This window comes from Hemiscyllium ocellatum, chromosome 6 (genome assembly GCF_020745735.1).
Source record: "Hemiscyllium ocellatum isolate sHemOce1 chromosome 6, sHemOce1.pat.X.cur, whole genome shotgun sequence".
In the NCBI taxonomy this organism is placed as follows: domain Eukaryota; kingdom Metazoa; phylum Chordata; class Chondrichthyes; order Orectolobiformes; family Hemiscylliidae; genus Hemiscyllium; species Hemiscyllium ocellatum.
The window spans coordinates 118,332,450-118,349,090 of NC_083406.1; the positions used below are offsets into that span (position 1 = coordinate 118,332,450).

The window sequence follows — 16,641 nt, forward strand, 5'->3', positions numbered from 1 at the left end:
GTTCTTGGAGTTGAGCTTGGAAACAATATCTTTATGACTTAAAAGTGCAAAACTACTGGTGGCCATATAATGTGAACAATGCGTATGGAGATGAGTGTGATAATTGTAGCTCTGGGCAACTTCTATAGGTCAAGAGGACAGGGTACCTTCTGTATCTGCCAGTTGAGTTACAGAATGGCTCCCATAAGCACAAATAGAACTTGAATTCAAAGGTCATGGGGCAGTGCCTTTTAGTTTTACATTTTAACTGATGCTTTATGTAGAGACATACTTTCTTTAAAAAGAGCTACCCTCATCTATATCAAGTAGTCATCTCACTGCAGCCACCCGAAGGATTTAGTGAATAAACCCTTTGAAGTGCAATACTGAACAATGCCACCCAGCAGGCAACAAGATCAAGTCCCGAGACGGTCTCCAGTGAGTCAGCCACAGCAGAGTTACAGATTGAGACAAGATTGGATTCCAGCACTGACCACATTCTAACACCAAGAGAAAATAACGTCAATGCTTGTGAAACTTTCCACAGTTGAAATAAATCACAGCACAGAAAGAGGCTATTCAGCTTGCTACGCCTGTGCTGGAGCCGTGGAAGTACTACTCAGTTACTCCCACTGCCCAGCTTTGGCTTAATTATTTGGAGATGTCGATGTTGGACTGGGGTGTACACAGTTAAAAATCACACAACACCAGGTTATAGTCCAACAGGTTTAATTGGAAGCACACTAGCTTTCAGACAATCACCTGATGAAGGAGTGTCGCTCCGAAAGCTAGTGTGCTTCCAATTAAACCTGTTGGACTATAACCTGGTGTTGTGTGATTTTTAACTGTTGGCTTCATTAGCCTCAGAAAGGGGAAATGCAAAAACAAAACGACCACATTTTCATTCCTAATCAAACACGGGCACATCTGCTGGAAGAAACTGTGCACAGATATTGAGCAAAAACAGGACGGGGTTGAGCTGTGATGCACTCTACAGAGCAATAGCCCAACAATACTGACATAAATGAGGGACACTTGGGTGTTGTCCCCATCAGAGGAGGTTGGGATACAAGTTTGCTTTCGGATGGGGGCTTTTCAGTGTTCTAAGTATCTTTAATGCAGCAAACTTCAATCAGTTCAGTGGGAGGAGGGGAGCATCACTTACTTTTCAAGAAGCACAATGGTCCTTAAAAATGCAGTGCAGTTTTTAAATCACAAGATTTGGCAACACCTGGGTTAAGGAACCCCATTAAACACATTTGCTACATAGGACCAATCACTTAAATAGGCTAGCATAAAGATGATTATGGCTAAGAAGGGACCATTGAGATCCCAGCCTGCTCATCTACAAACCTAGGAATTCACAATGAACACCAAGAGAAAATAGCGTCAATGTTTGTGAAACTTTCCACAGTTTTGCAATTTTCTCTCCAAGAATAAGGTGTGAAAATACAATTACTAAATATTACATTTAGTCACATCGAACAGAGGAGAAACAAAAGTTAGCAAAGTAAGAAGAACCCATTTTTCATTCATATTTTTTAACACACCTATAGGGAATTACTATTTTAACACTTAATTGACATTTTAACTCTTAGTTTACCATCCATCCTCCCCCACCCCACCCCCACGACCACCAATACAAACACAGTCATAATGTTCTAGCCTCTTCCCATTCAGGAACAAGCATACCACAATTGCAAACCAATCTTTTATAGAACTGCAATTTATTTCACCAATATTTAATATCAGAATTCAAATTACAACCAAGAGAAACCGTAAAAATGGCCACGAGACAAATGAAAATTATGCTGAGAAAGACAGCAATTCTCAGATAGTAGTGTCATGTGGCAGTTTGCAAGTGCATGAAGCCTTTATTGTCATCTCAGCATTGATTTGATTGTCACATTATCCAACTATACACCACAGGAATGCAAAGGCAACATTAGTGTTCATATATCATTACATATATCCATGAAAGCAAGTGTCATTAACAATTATAAAAAGAGCAACTCTACCAGTACTCTCAAAGGCAAGAGCCATCTCACCCCTCCTTTTATTTCAACTTCACTCTTGAAGGCATGGATTCCTTGTGCCCAGACCTCACCTGGCAGGCAGCCAAGTACCTACTATTCATCTGCCATCCTTGACAGTACACTTTCACGCACGAAAAGCGCTCTCTTCTATAAGCCATGCTTCAAATGGAACTTCCTAGGAGATCAGCAGAAAGCTAGACAGAGACACTATGTTCAGCAGACAGATGGCTCCTATAATTTAATGAACAAGACCCAACCATTTTATTTTAAATGTGCAGAATGTAATCAGCACCCATATGTCCAAAAGTTCAATTGCATTGTAAGATAAGGAACTACTAAATTGTTTCTCAATAATTTCATAAAGCACAGTGAAACAAAAACACTAAAGTGGGGAAGGGAGAGGAAAGCTGTACTGTTTTGAAGTTCTGTTTTCATATCTTTTTATGCACTCAATGTTAACTCAAAATAGGGTCAGAGACAACAGCTGGACACCAAGTGTAATTACTTATACTCTTGACTCTGTACACCTTGTTCCACCAAGAATAGCAAGATACCGATGCCTTAAGCAGCAGATCGGTGCTACAGAACCATGTATATAAATATAAGATTTTCATCAAGTCTAGCATGGATGAGAACATCAGTCATAGAACAGAAACCCCGAATGTCAAACCCACCGGATCTAAGATTACGAAAAATCTTTTTTAAAAAACAAAAAAATAGAGATTTCATCAAAGCCCACTGCATTTAAGCGAGTGTGCTTGTCCTGCACCCTCCCTTTTCCAAATAATATCATGGGTTCTCTTACACTTTCTTTCGGAATGAAGACGTGTGGGTCTTGCTTTGAAGTCTCATCAGAAAGACGGTGCCTTCAATAAAGCAACATTGAAGTGTCAGCCCAAAACCGAGTTCTCTGGGGTGGAACTTGAACACTTAAGTCACCACTTCAAATACTCAAGGCCCTATGCTGATGTTACACCATCTAACATACTCTATATAGAAACAAACTACAATTTGCTGAAGAATTAAAACTTTAACTGTTTCACCAAGTGTCAGCAATTGAAAATGTCAAAAAAAAGAGTAATGGGCCAAAAGGCTGTATTGTCAAAATTCTAAATGACACAGGTGTCTTTTTTTAAAATCTGATTTCATATTTCCTGGGATAATGTTGGAATTGGATACCTCACCAGCTGGGATGTTGAAATGAGCTGCTTCCACTAACTCACCACTGTTTATCTTTACTTTTCTTGAGGCAAGATTGTTGCAGCTTGGCTTGGGCAAATCAAAAAGACCCTGCTCAGCTCATCATTACAAAACGGCTGGCCTTGGTTAAGAGGAGCCCTGTACAGGAGCCAAGAGCTACAGCTGCGCAGCACTAATGGACTGAGTGCACAGTCCAGATATTCTGGGTAGCCAGCTATCAGCAGGTGGTGTAGAGTGATGGTGGTTGTGGGGCATGTGCACGGGGGTTTGGGGGAAGAAGAGGAGGAGGGAAGAAGAGAGGAAAAAAATAAACCATAATGTTATCCCTATTGGCTCAGCTGGTTAAAGCATAAAATGCTTCAGCTCACTTGTTAAACTATCTTGTCAAATTTGCACCATGTTCAGATGCTACACTTGAATCAATGTTAACAGGAGATGAAAACAGTCACGGTTCCTGCTTCTGGTCACTGACCACTGGAATGCTGATTGAGGACAGGATCAACCTCCACTGTGAAGCCTCCCACAGCTGAATGACACATCATACCAGAAAGTACATCTCCTGAATCAGTTGAGGTTGGGATCAGGTGCAGCTGTGATTCCTGCTCTCAGCCACAAAGCCCAAAAATGGTCTCACTCTTAATCCACACTCACTTCTCAATGAATGACAAACTAGGAGTGAGGTACCAGAGGGTGACTTTAAAACACTGACAATTTCTGATTAGAGATTGAGAGAACCTACAGCTCAGCGAGCAAACCTACATCCTAAACCTCAACCTGAGCTACAAACCTTCACAAACCTTGCAAACACCTATGGGCGCAACACGCTACAACTTGCTCGAAGATGGGAAAGGAATGCCATCCGAGAGAGTTCCACCCGCGAACAACTGTACTTCCTGCATGAATGTTTAAGAAAACAGGTACTGCCAAAATGTCTCCTATATCACAAACCCCAGGAACCCCAGCCTGGAGAAAGATATAAATAGAAGGCAGGAGACAACAGCTTCGCTTCACTTGGAGGTCGCCACTGATGATGTTACCGAGCCAGGTAATGAAACGTCTGGATATCAAACCTACAGCTCAGCGAGCAAACCTACATCCTAAGTTGAGAGAAAAATCAAACGAAATACATCAATAATCAGATTTAACAATACAAAAGTGGAAGACATTGGACTAACAGCGAGGATTATATAATACAATGTAAAGTGATCTGATGCCTCAGTTTTATTACTGAGCCACATATTTAATCTTACTGTAGCAAAGTGGAGGTAGGTAATTACACATCTAAATTATAAATTTATTTAAAACAAAGAAAAAGGGGGTGTGATTTAGGTGAAAAATAAAGCTGAGTATGTGAAATCAACAGCTTGTCTTGAACAACTTATGTCAAAGTAGCACAGTTTTTCCATTTAAGCGACAGGCTGAAAAATTAAACAAACTCTATTCCAGAAGAATACAATTCTGCTGATGGATGAAAATGTGGCACATACAAGAATTTAAGAAAGAGATCATCATTCCACCATCACAACTTGGAATTTCCAAGTCTCACCCACAGTTACGATATTGTGCAAATTAGAAATTACATCTACAGCATCACTCAATGTTTGGACAGACAGTTGCTTAGAAAGCCAAATTAGGCTAGGCACATTCATGCAGGCTTTTGTGTTTGTTGAAGACTGCTGTATATTTTTGCTCCGAATGCCCCTGATTACTGAAACTAAAAAAGGCAGGGAGTCAACTTGCATCCGATGGGAGTAAAATTCCACATACAAATTTGTACAAGAAAGTGAAGCTTTTAAAGGCAGGGACTCTTAAAAAGATTTTTGGAATCAGGATGTTTAGTAAATGAAGGCACTTATTGTTTCATTCAAAGAGAAGGGCACAGTTATCAAAAATAAAGGCCCGTCCTTCACTGCTGTTCAGATTTGGCTCATTTTAATTTCAAGACATACTCAGTGTCTGAGGACCCACTAATATCTAAGCAATGCAACGTCTGTTCCTTCTGAACAAAGCCAAACTGTCGATGGAAGGAGCCTTCTTTTGCCGTCTTCCCACATCTCATTAAGCTGGTTCCAACAGAGATTCTTTTAATGGAAGGCAGGTAGTTCAAAATGTTACTTGACAGTGTTGCAACTCCAGACTTCTCCAGGTAGAGCTCCTGCAAGGAGCTCAGGCCTCCAAACACAGCCACATTTACGAATTTCAAGTTCACACAACTTGACAAGTCTAAGACCTGCAAGTTCTGCAGCCCCTTAAAACTATTGGGAGATAGTTCCATCAGTCTAGGAAGATTCCGTAGCGATAAGTGGGTCAGTTCTTGCAATCCCGTGAAAGCATTCTCAGGAATACTAGAGATGAGGTTATGACCGAGATAGAGATAGCGTAGTGGAACACCAGAAAGGTAACGTGTTGGCACAGACTCCAATTTATTTTCTGACAAATCTAGGCTATAAATATTGGGAACACTTTTATCCAGACTTCGGACAACAGTGGTTATTCGATTGTCTGAAAGGTCTACACTTAGGGGCTTCCCATGTCCCTTGGATGTGAAAATGTCGAAGTTGATATCATGCAGTTTGTTAGCACTGAGGTCAATTTCTCCAAGAGGCAAGTTTGAAAATATTCCCTCTTCGAGCACCTCCAGGGAATTATGACTTAAGTTAAGCGTCTCAAGGTATCTCAGTTTAGAGAATGTGTTGAAAGGCATGCCGATAATCTCGTTGTAGCTAAGATCGAGACTCACCAACGTTGTGTAGCCAGGTCCAGTAAACATCAAGGGGGAGATGGTCTTCAAGTGGTTAGAGGATAAGTCCAGGTAAGAGGTATCCAACGGTATGGGGACACCGGTAAGCTGGGGCCCAACCCCACTGCAGTCAACTTTAGTCAGACTGAAACTACTAAACATTCCAAAACTTTCCACTTCACAGTGACATCCTGGGAAGCACGTCATCTGGCCATCATCACAGGACAGGAGGAAGATAACCAAAATCAACCAGGCAGAGTAAGCCATTGTTTACCTAAATTGTAAAAGAAGAGAGATTAGTCACTAAGGGCTGTCTAGAAACAATCTTATAGAATTGGACACAGCACACTGAAAAATAAGGTTGCCTGTAATCCTCCTCATGCATTTGTGGCTAATTTTGCCCCAGGATTTCACAGAATTTCTCACATCAGTATTAAAATAATGTATAATGGGTTGATGGTAATTAACATCCTTTAAGGTACTGAAATGGCAAAATATCAAAGGCGGCATGGTGGCACAGTGGTTAGCACTGCTGCCTCACAGCGCCTGAGACCCGGGTTCAATTCCCACCTCAGGCGACTGACTGTGTGGAGTTTGCACGTTCTCCCCGTGTCTGCGTGGGTTTCCTCCGGTTTCCTCCCACAGTCCAAAGATGTGCGGGTCAGGTGAATTGGCCATGCTAAATTGCCCGTAGTGTTAGGTAAGGGGTATGGGTGGGTTGCGCTTCGGCGGGTCAGTGTGGACTTGTTGGGCCGAAGGGCCTGTTTCCACACTGTAAGTAATCTAATCTAATCAAGTGTTTAAAATTCTCCTAAGTATAATATGCATAAGACGTTCCTTCTAGGAAGGTGCTACCGCACCGGAGTTCCTCACGCCAGTGTCCTTGGCCCAACCATCTTCCGTTGTTTCATCAATGAACATCCCTCCATAAGGTCAGAGTGCAGATGTTCAGCACCATTTGCGACTTCTCAGATACTGAAGTAGTCCATGCCCCAATGCAACAAGACTTGGACAATATCAGGCTCGGGTTGACAGGTGGCAACTAAGATTATTGCCACATAAGTCCCAAGCAACTATCATCTCCAATAAGAGACAACATGACCATCGCCCCTTTACATTCAATGTTCTTACCATTACTGAATCTCCACTATCAGCATCCTGGGATTATCACTTGATCAGAAACTGAACTGGACTAGTCACACAAGTAATCGTAGCAACAAAGTGAGGAATCTTGTACCTCACCTCCTGCCCCCTCCCAAATTCTGTCCAGCATCTACAAGGCACAAATCAGGACTGCAATGAAATATGCCGCAATTGCCCAGATGAGTTCAGCTCCAACAGGTATCAGGAAGCATCCATGATAAAGCCACCTGGCTGATTGACATCACAATCACTAACATTAATTCCCTCCACCACTAACCCTCAGTAGCAACAATTTACACCATCTATAATATACGCTGGAGATATTCACCAAGGATTATAACACAGCACTTTCCAAACCTATGGCCCTTAGACAGTATTTTCCAAACCCACAGCCACTACAGTCTAGAAAGACAAAGACAGCAGAGACATGGGACCACCACCATCTGCAACCTTTAGCATAATAATGATCTTTAGTTTTTGGTTCCAGAGAAGCTGTAGATAATGAGGATACATATCAATCCTCACGGAACTTGCCTGCAAGTGCTCTTGGGTCACTGCATGAGGACCAGTTCAATGTTATTAGGAATGAAACCAGATGACCACCCATCAATGACTAAGGTGTCAGAAACAACAATGATACACAGCCCTGTTGACTCTACAAAGTCCTCCTCTAACATCTGAAGGTTTGTCCTAAAATTGAACAAGCTGTTCCAAAGACCAACCAACAGCCTGACATAGACATAATCACAGAACCATACCTTACAGACAATGCCCTCGACACTGATGTCACCATCGTTAGGTATGTTCAGTTTTAAAGAAAAGTTCCACCAGAGGAGGCAGCCTGTGTTGTACCGATGGGAGGGAGTTCCTGGGAATCCTCAAACATGACTTCAGACCCAATGACATGTCATTGCATTGGGTCATATAGGGACAAGGAAACCTCCTGCTGATTCCTGTGATCATCCAATATGACCCAGAGGAATGCCTGACACCTAATGGAACAAGGGAACTAGTGATTGACGTACTAAAGGTTAATTAGATATGAATTTGCTGCATAAATACAGGGAGCTAGAAATCAGTAGATCAAAGTTTTACAGAGTGTGGTTAACAAATAAAACTCTCACTAAAAATGTGTAACCTAGTCTCCGGTTAAATAGTCATCATCTGGTGTTTGGAGTCAAAGTTTTGGGATATGATTACTTATTCCTGTTTTCTGAAAAACAGCCTCATGACCAGTGGAAGAATAAGCTACCATGTGGACTTGATTTCCTTCTTTAACAAAGAGAAAATGTGGCTGAGGACTTTTATTCATGCAAAAGCAGGATAAGAAACAACATTTTTTTTCAGAATTTCACTTTGAGGATTCGAACATGGATGAAGATTTGGGCAGATTTGTTAACTTGCATGGAAAAAAGAACGATGACTTATTTATTGCTTATGAGGTGTGGTCAGATTTTGATATATCTAGGAAGATTGAAGATAATACCATGGAAGAATATATATGGAATTCAGTCAATTGTTTGGAAGACTACAAATACTTCATTTGGAAATTTCACAATCTCTGCTGACATTTAAGGTACTGTACTGTGCCAATCTAGTGATTTCTAGTTTTAGCAGGAGTTAAAGTTGCAGATACGTATGCACGATAAGTGCAAAATGTTAGATGCACAAAAGAAATCCTAGGAAAGCATTCTTTTTCAGCATAATTTATAGCACAAAAAGGGGACAATCAACAATCCAGCTGTGGATCAAGGAGAACCAACAGATGTATTGTCCTTAAATTTCCAGAAGGCAGTTGATAAGGTGCTATATCAAAGGTTATTGAGAAAAGTAACATATTAGCATGGATAGAAGATTAGGAGAAAGTGAGGACTGCAGATGCTGGAGATGAGAGGAGAGCGTGGTGCTGAAAAAACACAGCAGGTCAGGCAGCATCCGAGGAAGAGGAGTATCAACATTTCAGGCAAAAGCACTTCATCAGGATAGAAGATTGACTGGCTGACAGGAAGCAGATAGTAGGAATAAATAAGTTTTACCTCGTTGATTTTAACCCTACTGCGAATCCTCTTGCAAGGATGCCTGCCTTGAAGAAGTTTTCCTCCTCTCTCTACAAGAATCTCCAGGTTTTTTTAAAATTAGCCTGGCAGGATGTCACAAGTGTGAGCCACAGGAGTGATGCTGGGGCCTCAACTCTTTACAATCTATAGAAATGTCTTGGATGAAGGAATCAAAGATATGGTAGCTACATTTGCTGATGATACAAAGATAAGTTTAGTGGTGACAAGAGCACAAAGGGATACTGAGAGGTGAAGTGAGTGGGCAAAGATCTGGTGTACAATTAGGAAAGTGAAATTGTCCATTTTGGCAGCAAGAATACAAAAGCGCATTATCTAAATGGTGCGAGGTTGCAGAGCTCAGATGTAGAGGGATCTGGGTGTCCTGGTGCTTGAGTCACAAGAAGGTATGCAGATACAGCAAGTAATCAGGAAAGCCAATAGAATTGTTCTGGTTTATTGCGGGGAATGGAATGCAAGAGTAGAGTGGTTACGCTTCAGTTATACGGTGCACTGGAGAGACCATTGGAGAAGTGTGTAAAGTACTGAGCATCATATTTACAGAAGAATGTTAATTCTTTGGAAACAGTTCACAGAAGGTTTACGAGGCTAATATCTGGAATGGATGGAGTGCCTTATGAAGAAAGGCTAAACAAACTGGGGTTTAGAAGAGTTAGAGGTGAATTAATTAAAATATGTAAGGTCCTCAGGGCTCTTAACCAGGTGGACATAGAAAGGATGTTTCCTCTTACAGGAGAATCCAGAACCATGAGTCATACTTGAAACATAAACTGCACCCATTGAAAATAGATGAGGAAACTATTGTTTCCCTTCAGAAAGTTGAGTCTCTTTGGATTCCCTTCCTCAAAAGTCACTTGATGTAGAACCTTTAAATATTTTAAGGTAGAAGCAAATAGATTCTTGATTATAAAGGAGATGGACAAATATTCCGGGTCTGCAGGAACCTAGAGTTGAGGTTAAACTTAGATCGGCCGTGATCTTATTGAACGGTGGAGCAACTTCCAAGGGACAAGTTGTTCCCTGTTGTACATAGGTTTGGCTGCATAGTGAATGTACTGCCCTTGGCCAGCAAGCCCTCTAGTGGGACTTGAACCCAGTGATAGGCAGCAACACTTCTCACTGCCACCCAGTCTCATGACAGGCCATATACTAAAATGTTACACATTTGATTCTCCCCAGTCACCACTCCCAATCTAACATACAATTATTCAACAGTTTAGTTACTGAATAAGTTGTTCTCTTACCCAGTGCTAAGGATGACAGGGCTTATGAAAATCAAAAGTACAAAGTCTTGATTATTTAATGGTAATTTTTTTTTCTTCGTTTAATCAAACACAGCACTCCATTTTCCAGTTCTCTCTCTTCGGATAGATCGGGCACAGTCAGCACAAGCAGTGTAAAAGATATTGGAATGTTGAACCTGAAACAAAGGCAGAGAATGGCTGGAAAAGCTCAAGCTGTCTGGCAGCATCTGTGGAGAGAGAAACAGAGTTACAGTTTTTGTTTCAGATTTCTAGCATCTGCAGTTCTTTGTCCTACCTTAAAATGAAACAAGACTTGCCAAAGTTGTGTATTCTGTGGTTTTGTTTAGCGCTAGTTCAATTCAGTATTCTGCCTTTCAGGTTCTGTTGACCTTCAAGACTCTGGCTCAGACTCTGAGAGGAATGGACACATTGTCATAGCAGAAACTGACTAGACGTTGCCAATTTACATATCAAAGATGTACAGCATAGAAACAGACACTTTGGTTCAACTTGCCCATGCAGACCAACTATCCTAAATTCATCCAATTTGCCAGCATTTGGCCGATATCCCCCAAACCTTTCCTATTCATGTACCCATGCAGATGTCTTTTAAGATACTGTAATTGTACCAGCTTCCACATCTCCTCTGACAGCTCATTTTTGTACACACACCATCCTCTGCATTAAAACATTGCCCCTTATGTCCCTTTTAAATCTTTCCTAAACCTCTCTTTCTGGACTCCCCTACTCTGGAAAAAAAGACCTTGGCTGTTCACACTACCCATGTCCCTCACGATTTTATAAACCTCTGTAAGGTCATCACTCAGCCTCCGATGCTGCAGGGAAAATAGCCCCAGTGTATTCAGCCCCTCCCTATAGCTTTCCTATTGTAATTTTTTTTTAAAAAAGTACAGTTTGATGATTTTGAAATCAGGTTACTCACAAGGTTGGGCTCACCCATAAAAATTCTTGATGTGGAGATGCTGCTGTTAGACTGGGGTGGACAAAATCAGGTTTTCCTGCTCCTCGGATGCTGCCTGACCTGCTGTGCTTTTCCAGCACCACTCTAATCTAGACTCTGGTTTCCAGCATCTGCAATCCTTGTTTTTACAAAGTCAGAACTTCACCTGACTAAAGTGTAGTGCTCCAAAAGCTTGTGATCTTAAATAAACCTGTTGGACAATAACCTGGTGTTAGTGAGTTTTGAGAAGATTTGTAGCTCAGGTTGAGGTTCTGGATGTAGGTTTGCTCACTGAGCTGGAAGGCTTGTTTTTCAGATGTCTTATCACCACACTAGGTAACATCCAACTGGTGGTGTAGCCCGCTTTCTATTTATATGTTTGGGTTTCCTTGTATCGGTGATGTCATTTCCTGTGGTGACACCATTTCCGGTAACTTTTCTCAGGGTGGGGGGGAATGGGATCCAGGTTAATGTGTTTGTTGATAGAGTTCCGATTCGAATGCCATGCTTCTAGGAATTCTCATACGTGCCTCTATTTGGCTTGTCCTAGGATGGATGTTTTGTCCCAGTCGAAGTGGTGTCCTTTCTCATCCACATGTGAGAATGAGTTATGTCTTTTCTGTGACTAGGTGACGTTCATGTATCCTGGTGGCTACTTTTCTGCCTTTTTGTCCAATGTAGTGTTTGTTACAGTTCTTGCAAAGTATTTTGTAAATGACATTAGTTTTGCTTGCTGTCTGTATAGGGTCTTTCAAGTTCATTAGTTGCTGTTTTAGTGAGTTGGTGGGTTTGTGGGCTACCATGATGCCAAAGGGTCTGAGTAGTCTGGCAGCCATTTCTGAGATGTCTTAACTCTAGAAGAATGGCATTCCAACCAGAACACTACCAACAAACACAATGACTTGGATACCAGTTACCACCCCCGAGAAAAAGAAGAGGAAATGACATCACCAACCCAAGGAAACCCAAACATATACAGGGGAACCTCAATTATCCAAACGTGATGGGCGGGCACTATTTTGTTCAGATAATCGATTATTCGGTTAATTGATTAAATGCCTTTCCTCTAAGGCTCGGAGTCTTTAAAGTCTGTTCCCCGTTCAGGAGATCGCAATAGCACACAGCGCATGAGGCTCCGCCACCGACACCGCCCCCAACACCATGCAACACCTCCCCCCGTCCCCAACCCCGTGCAACACCTCCCCCTGCCCCAAACCGCATGCAACACCTCCCCCCACCCCCAACCGCATGCAACACCTCCCCCCGCCCCAAACCGCATGCAACACCTCCCCCTGCCCCAAACCGCATGCAACACCTCCCCCTGCCCCAAACCGCATGCAACACCTCCCCAGCACAAAAGCCGCTCCCCCTCCCCCAACCCCATGCAACATCTCCCCCGGCTCCAAAGCCCGTCCAACACTGCCCCCCACTCCCTCTCCGGGGCAGCTGGACTAGACACCAACAAAGACTGCTGCTGATGCAGTTGCGTTTGTCGGGCAAGTCTCCAAATAGCACAAACACACACACAGCCACAGCTACACACACAACCTTTTGATAGTTTCCATATTTGCCCTGTACAAGAAAATGAGAGAAGGATTATGTGGGGAAGAGGGGGTTTGGATACACCCCTGTGTAGAACTCCAGGGAAAGTGTGGGACGAGAGAGAGAGAGAGGGTGGGCAGTCAGTCATTTGGAGATGGTGCCTGTTTAATCACTGGCAACAAAAGACGGGATTACTGTTGGAAACATGTCTTTGATGTAATGTTTCCATCGGGACGTCAAGATCTCCTTCGGATAATACGATTGTTGCATAATTGGTATTCAGATAATCGAGGTTCCTCTAAGTAGAAAGTGGGATCCACCACCAGTGCTTCAAACAGTTGCTCACTGAGAATGTTAGCTAGTATAGTGAGGAAACGTCTGAAAACAAACCTTCCAGTTCAGCCAGCAAACCTGTATCCACAATAACCTGGTGTCATATGACTTCTGACTAAAAATTCTTGCCCTCTTTGTAAATATTGACCATTAACTCGCAGCCTTTTCACAATTTAATCATTTCCAACGGGGGGGGGGGGGGGGGGGGGGAATTCAGCACAACACTGAACAACCCCAGGGAGGGGAGTGGACTTGCCTGGCACCAGATTTCACTCTAATTTGACTGCAGCAAATATGCAGATATTCCGTGATATTGCACCTTCGATCAGGGACTGGAAGAGGGAGGCGCTACCGGATCTCATTTACCATCCTCAACAGAAACAGAATCTCCCAAAAGATTTAGCTGACAAGGCGTGCACCAGACCATGCAGGCAATGACCGTTCTCCCTCACTACAAACAGGGCCTGAAATCTCACACTCAAACCATACCATTTACGAGCCATTCGGCCCATCCAACATGCTCCGCCATTCGAGCAAACGGTTCCAATCACACCCTGAAATCTCCCGAAAGCCCCTTTTGTTGAATCGCCCCGGCAATTTTTTTTTAAACCAACTTCGATTTTTTTTTCAAAACGGCCCCTGTACGTGAGTGAAATAACAGAAATTGGTGGAAAAACGCAGCAGGTCTGTAGAGACAGAGAGAAACAGAGTTACGGTTTCAGTGTAACCGAGTTGGACTCGAAACGCTAACAATTTCTTTCGCCACAGATTTTTTTCTGAGTCGTTTTTCCAGCATTTTCTGTTCTGTGTCACCTCTCCAGCATCCGCAGGACTTGCCCCTCATGATGTGCAGGAGACGTCAGTGCCAGTTTTAACATCAAAATTGTCACTGTTTTGAAGAGTCGTCGTATGGGACTTGAAACATTAGCTGTTACTCTCTCCTCACGCTGCCAGACCTGCTGAGTTTCCCCAGCAACTTCTGTGTTGGTTTGAGATCTGCAGCACAAGCGGTCAGTTTGCTTTTATTCGACTTGTTACAAGGCTATTAACTTCTATAAAGTGACACGGTCAAAAATCACAGGACACCAGGTTATATAGTCCAACGGGTTTATTTGAGAACACCACCTTTCGAAGCGCTGTTTTCACATCAGTTGCGAGTGGACAGAGATCCTCTGACGAGGTGTTCTGTCAGAAAGTCCTCCCTGGTAAATCGCCAGCTGCATCTCACATATTTTTGACTGGACATTTGTCCCTTTTTTCCCCCAAAATGTTCACACTGGAAACGGACAAAGGCAAAAAAAAACTTTCCCTCCCTCCAGCCCTCGCACACAGAGAGAGAGAAAGAGAGAGAGGCTGAACTGGTGAGACCCCGGTGGGCGTTGGGGAGAGGGCGGCAGAACTCCGCACAAAAGCAGTAGCGACTGAGACTCAACTCACCCCTGAGCGCCAACTCACTTGCAACCTGCAGCGCCCCAGCGAGGCTGCGGCACCGAAACCGCAGCTCCCTGTCCTGACAAAGTCAAACAAAACTCAGTCGAACTCACCTAAAAGAAAATCCTTCCCCCACCTCTTCAATTCCAGAAATCACAAACCGCACAGCTTAATAAAGCCCTACTTTAAAAAAAATGCTTCCACGTTGGACAGAACAGTTATACATTATCGAACAATCCCGATTTTTCACCCGGTTTAATCAGAAATCGGTGATGAAATAACTCTCATTTACAATAAAAGCGCCTGGGGGAGGGGGATGAGCAATACCAGAGTTCAGGGCTTGAAATTTGACCCGTGCTGCATTTAACGAATAGATCTCAAACTCTGGTATAGAATTTGGTTTTTTTAAAAAAAAGACTTGGAAATGCAACTAATCCGTTGAAAATCGTGTTTTTGAAACATGCGTGTTTTTTTCCCTACGAAAACTGAAGTCTGTGCATTTTCTAGAAATAAATCGTCTTACATTTTTCTGCCTCGTCGCTATGCAGATTCAATCTAAGTGCACGGGGTCCAAGATTGAGAACCGATTGGGAAGGAGGAACAGAAAAGCGAATTTGTTTCAAAAGTTGTTGAGGGATTAATAATCGCCTAAACTATAAACGGTGCAGTCCGCTTTGAGTGAACGAACCCGTGTTGAAATTAACATGTGGATTCGGATGGGGAGGAATTCCAACTTTCCCTCCCGTGAAAAGAACGACCCTACTTCTCTCCCCCCACCCCATCAGAGCGTCTCGCGTCTTGAGAAGTTTAACTGACTTACCGGCTCTGCAACGTGTACTGTCAGAGCCACCAAACTTCTGCCGGGAGCAGTCCCTCGGGGAGTCGGCTTGCAAGTTTCACTGCAATGTTTGCATTATCTCAGCCCGATTTAGGGCTTTGAGCGAGATATCAGCAGCGATCATGCACGCCCTTTTTGGCTTCCCAGCCCCGTGAACGGGGTGGGGGGGTGGAACCTAGGTTAGCAATACGAACGCTCACCTCTGTACCGCCACATATGCACCAGTTTGCACAATGACTTGGGAAAGGCCTCCACTTCCCGCCAGACACCACGTGGGGGCGATAGATACACTGGGAGCGACTGGCCAATCAGCAGCGGCGCCGCGTCCGGGTGACGTTCTAAAATGGAACGTGAGAGTTGTATCAAATTTTCCCACTGACGCTCGTTGGTGTTGAAGGGCTCTTTGCCCGAAGCGTTAATTTTCTTGCTCCTCGGATGCTGCCTGACCTGCAGTGCTTTTCTCTGATCTTGAAAATCCATCAGTCGAGAGAGTGGTGCTGGAAATGCACAGCAGGTCAGGCAGCATCCGAGGAGCAGGAACATCCAGGTTTCCAGCAAAAGCACCACAATCCTGACTCTAATCTCCAGCGTCTGCAGTCCTCACTTTCTCTTCATGGATTTTCAATCAACCTCCATGACTATCACAGTGCTAAGATGAGATCTGGACCAGAAAGCTTGGGCTGAATTTTACCAAAACAAAATGCAGCTAAGATTTTTAAAAAGTTATTCACCGGTCAGACTAGCATTTATTTATCTCAAGCATTTATTGCCCCTCACTCATTGCCCAGAGGGCAGTTGAGTGTCAATCACATTGCTTTGCGTCTAGAGTCACATTAGGCTTGACCACGTAAGGATGGCACTGAAAACAAGAAAGGCTGCAGATCACAGCACACAGCAGTTAGAAGTAAAAAAAAACCCTGCAGATGCTAGAATTCAAGGTGGACAAGCACGAGGTTGAAAGTTTTCCTGATGAAGGGCTTTTACCCGAAACGTCGATTTTCCTGCTCCTCGGATGCTGCCTGAACTGCTGTGCTTTTCCAGCACCGCTCTAATCTAGACTCTGGTTTCCAGCATCTGCAGTCCTTGTTTTTACCTAGGAGGTTGAAAGAACAAAGCAAG

General features: G+C 43.2%; 1 protein-coding gene across 4 annotated transcripts; it reads right to left on the reverse strand.

Annotated features, from left to right (window-relative positions):
• Positions 1–1,689: 1,689 nt before the first annotated feature.
• tsku (tsukushi small leucine rich proteoglycan homolog (Xenopus laevis)) lies at positions 1,690–15,749 on the reverse strand. 4 transcript variants are annotated; one of them, XM_060826307.1, is made up of 3 exons: positions 15,505–15,749; positions 10,418–10,644; positions 1,690–6,229 (listed from the first exon to the last, which is right to left on the reverse strand). In XM_060826307.1, the coding sequence occupies exon 3, from the start codon at positions 6,220–6,222 to the stop codon at positions 5,143–5,145; it is 1,080 nt and encodes a 359-aa protein (XP_060682290.1). In that variant the 5' UTR covers positions 6,223–6,229; positions 10,418–10,644; positions 15,505–15,749; the 3' UTR covers positions 1,690–5,142. The 4 variants fall into 4 exon arrangements, with proteins under 4 accessions (XP_060682290.1, XP_060682294.1, XP_060682293.1 ...); XM_060826311.1 differs by lacking the exon at positions 15,505–15,749 and adding an exon at positions 14,798–14,868; XM_060826310.1 differs by lacking the exon at positions 15,505–15,749 and adding an exon at positions 14,691–14,774.
• Between the last annotated feature and the right edge of the window lie 892 nt (positions 15,750–16,641).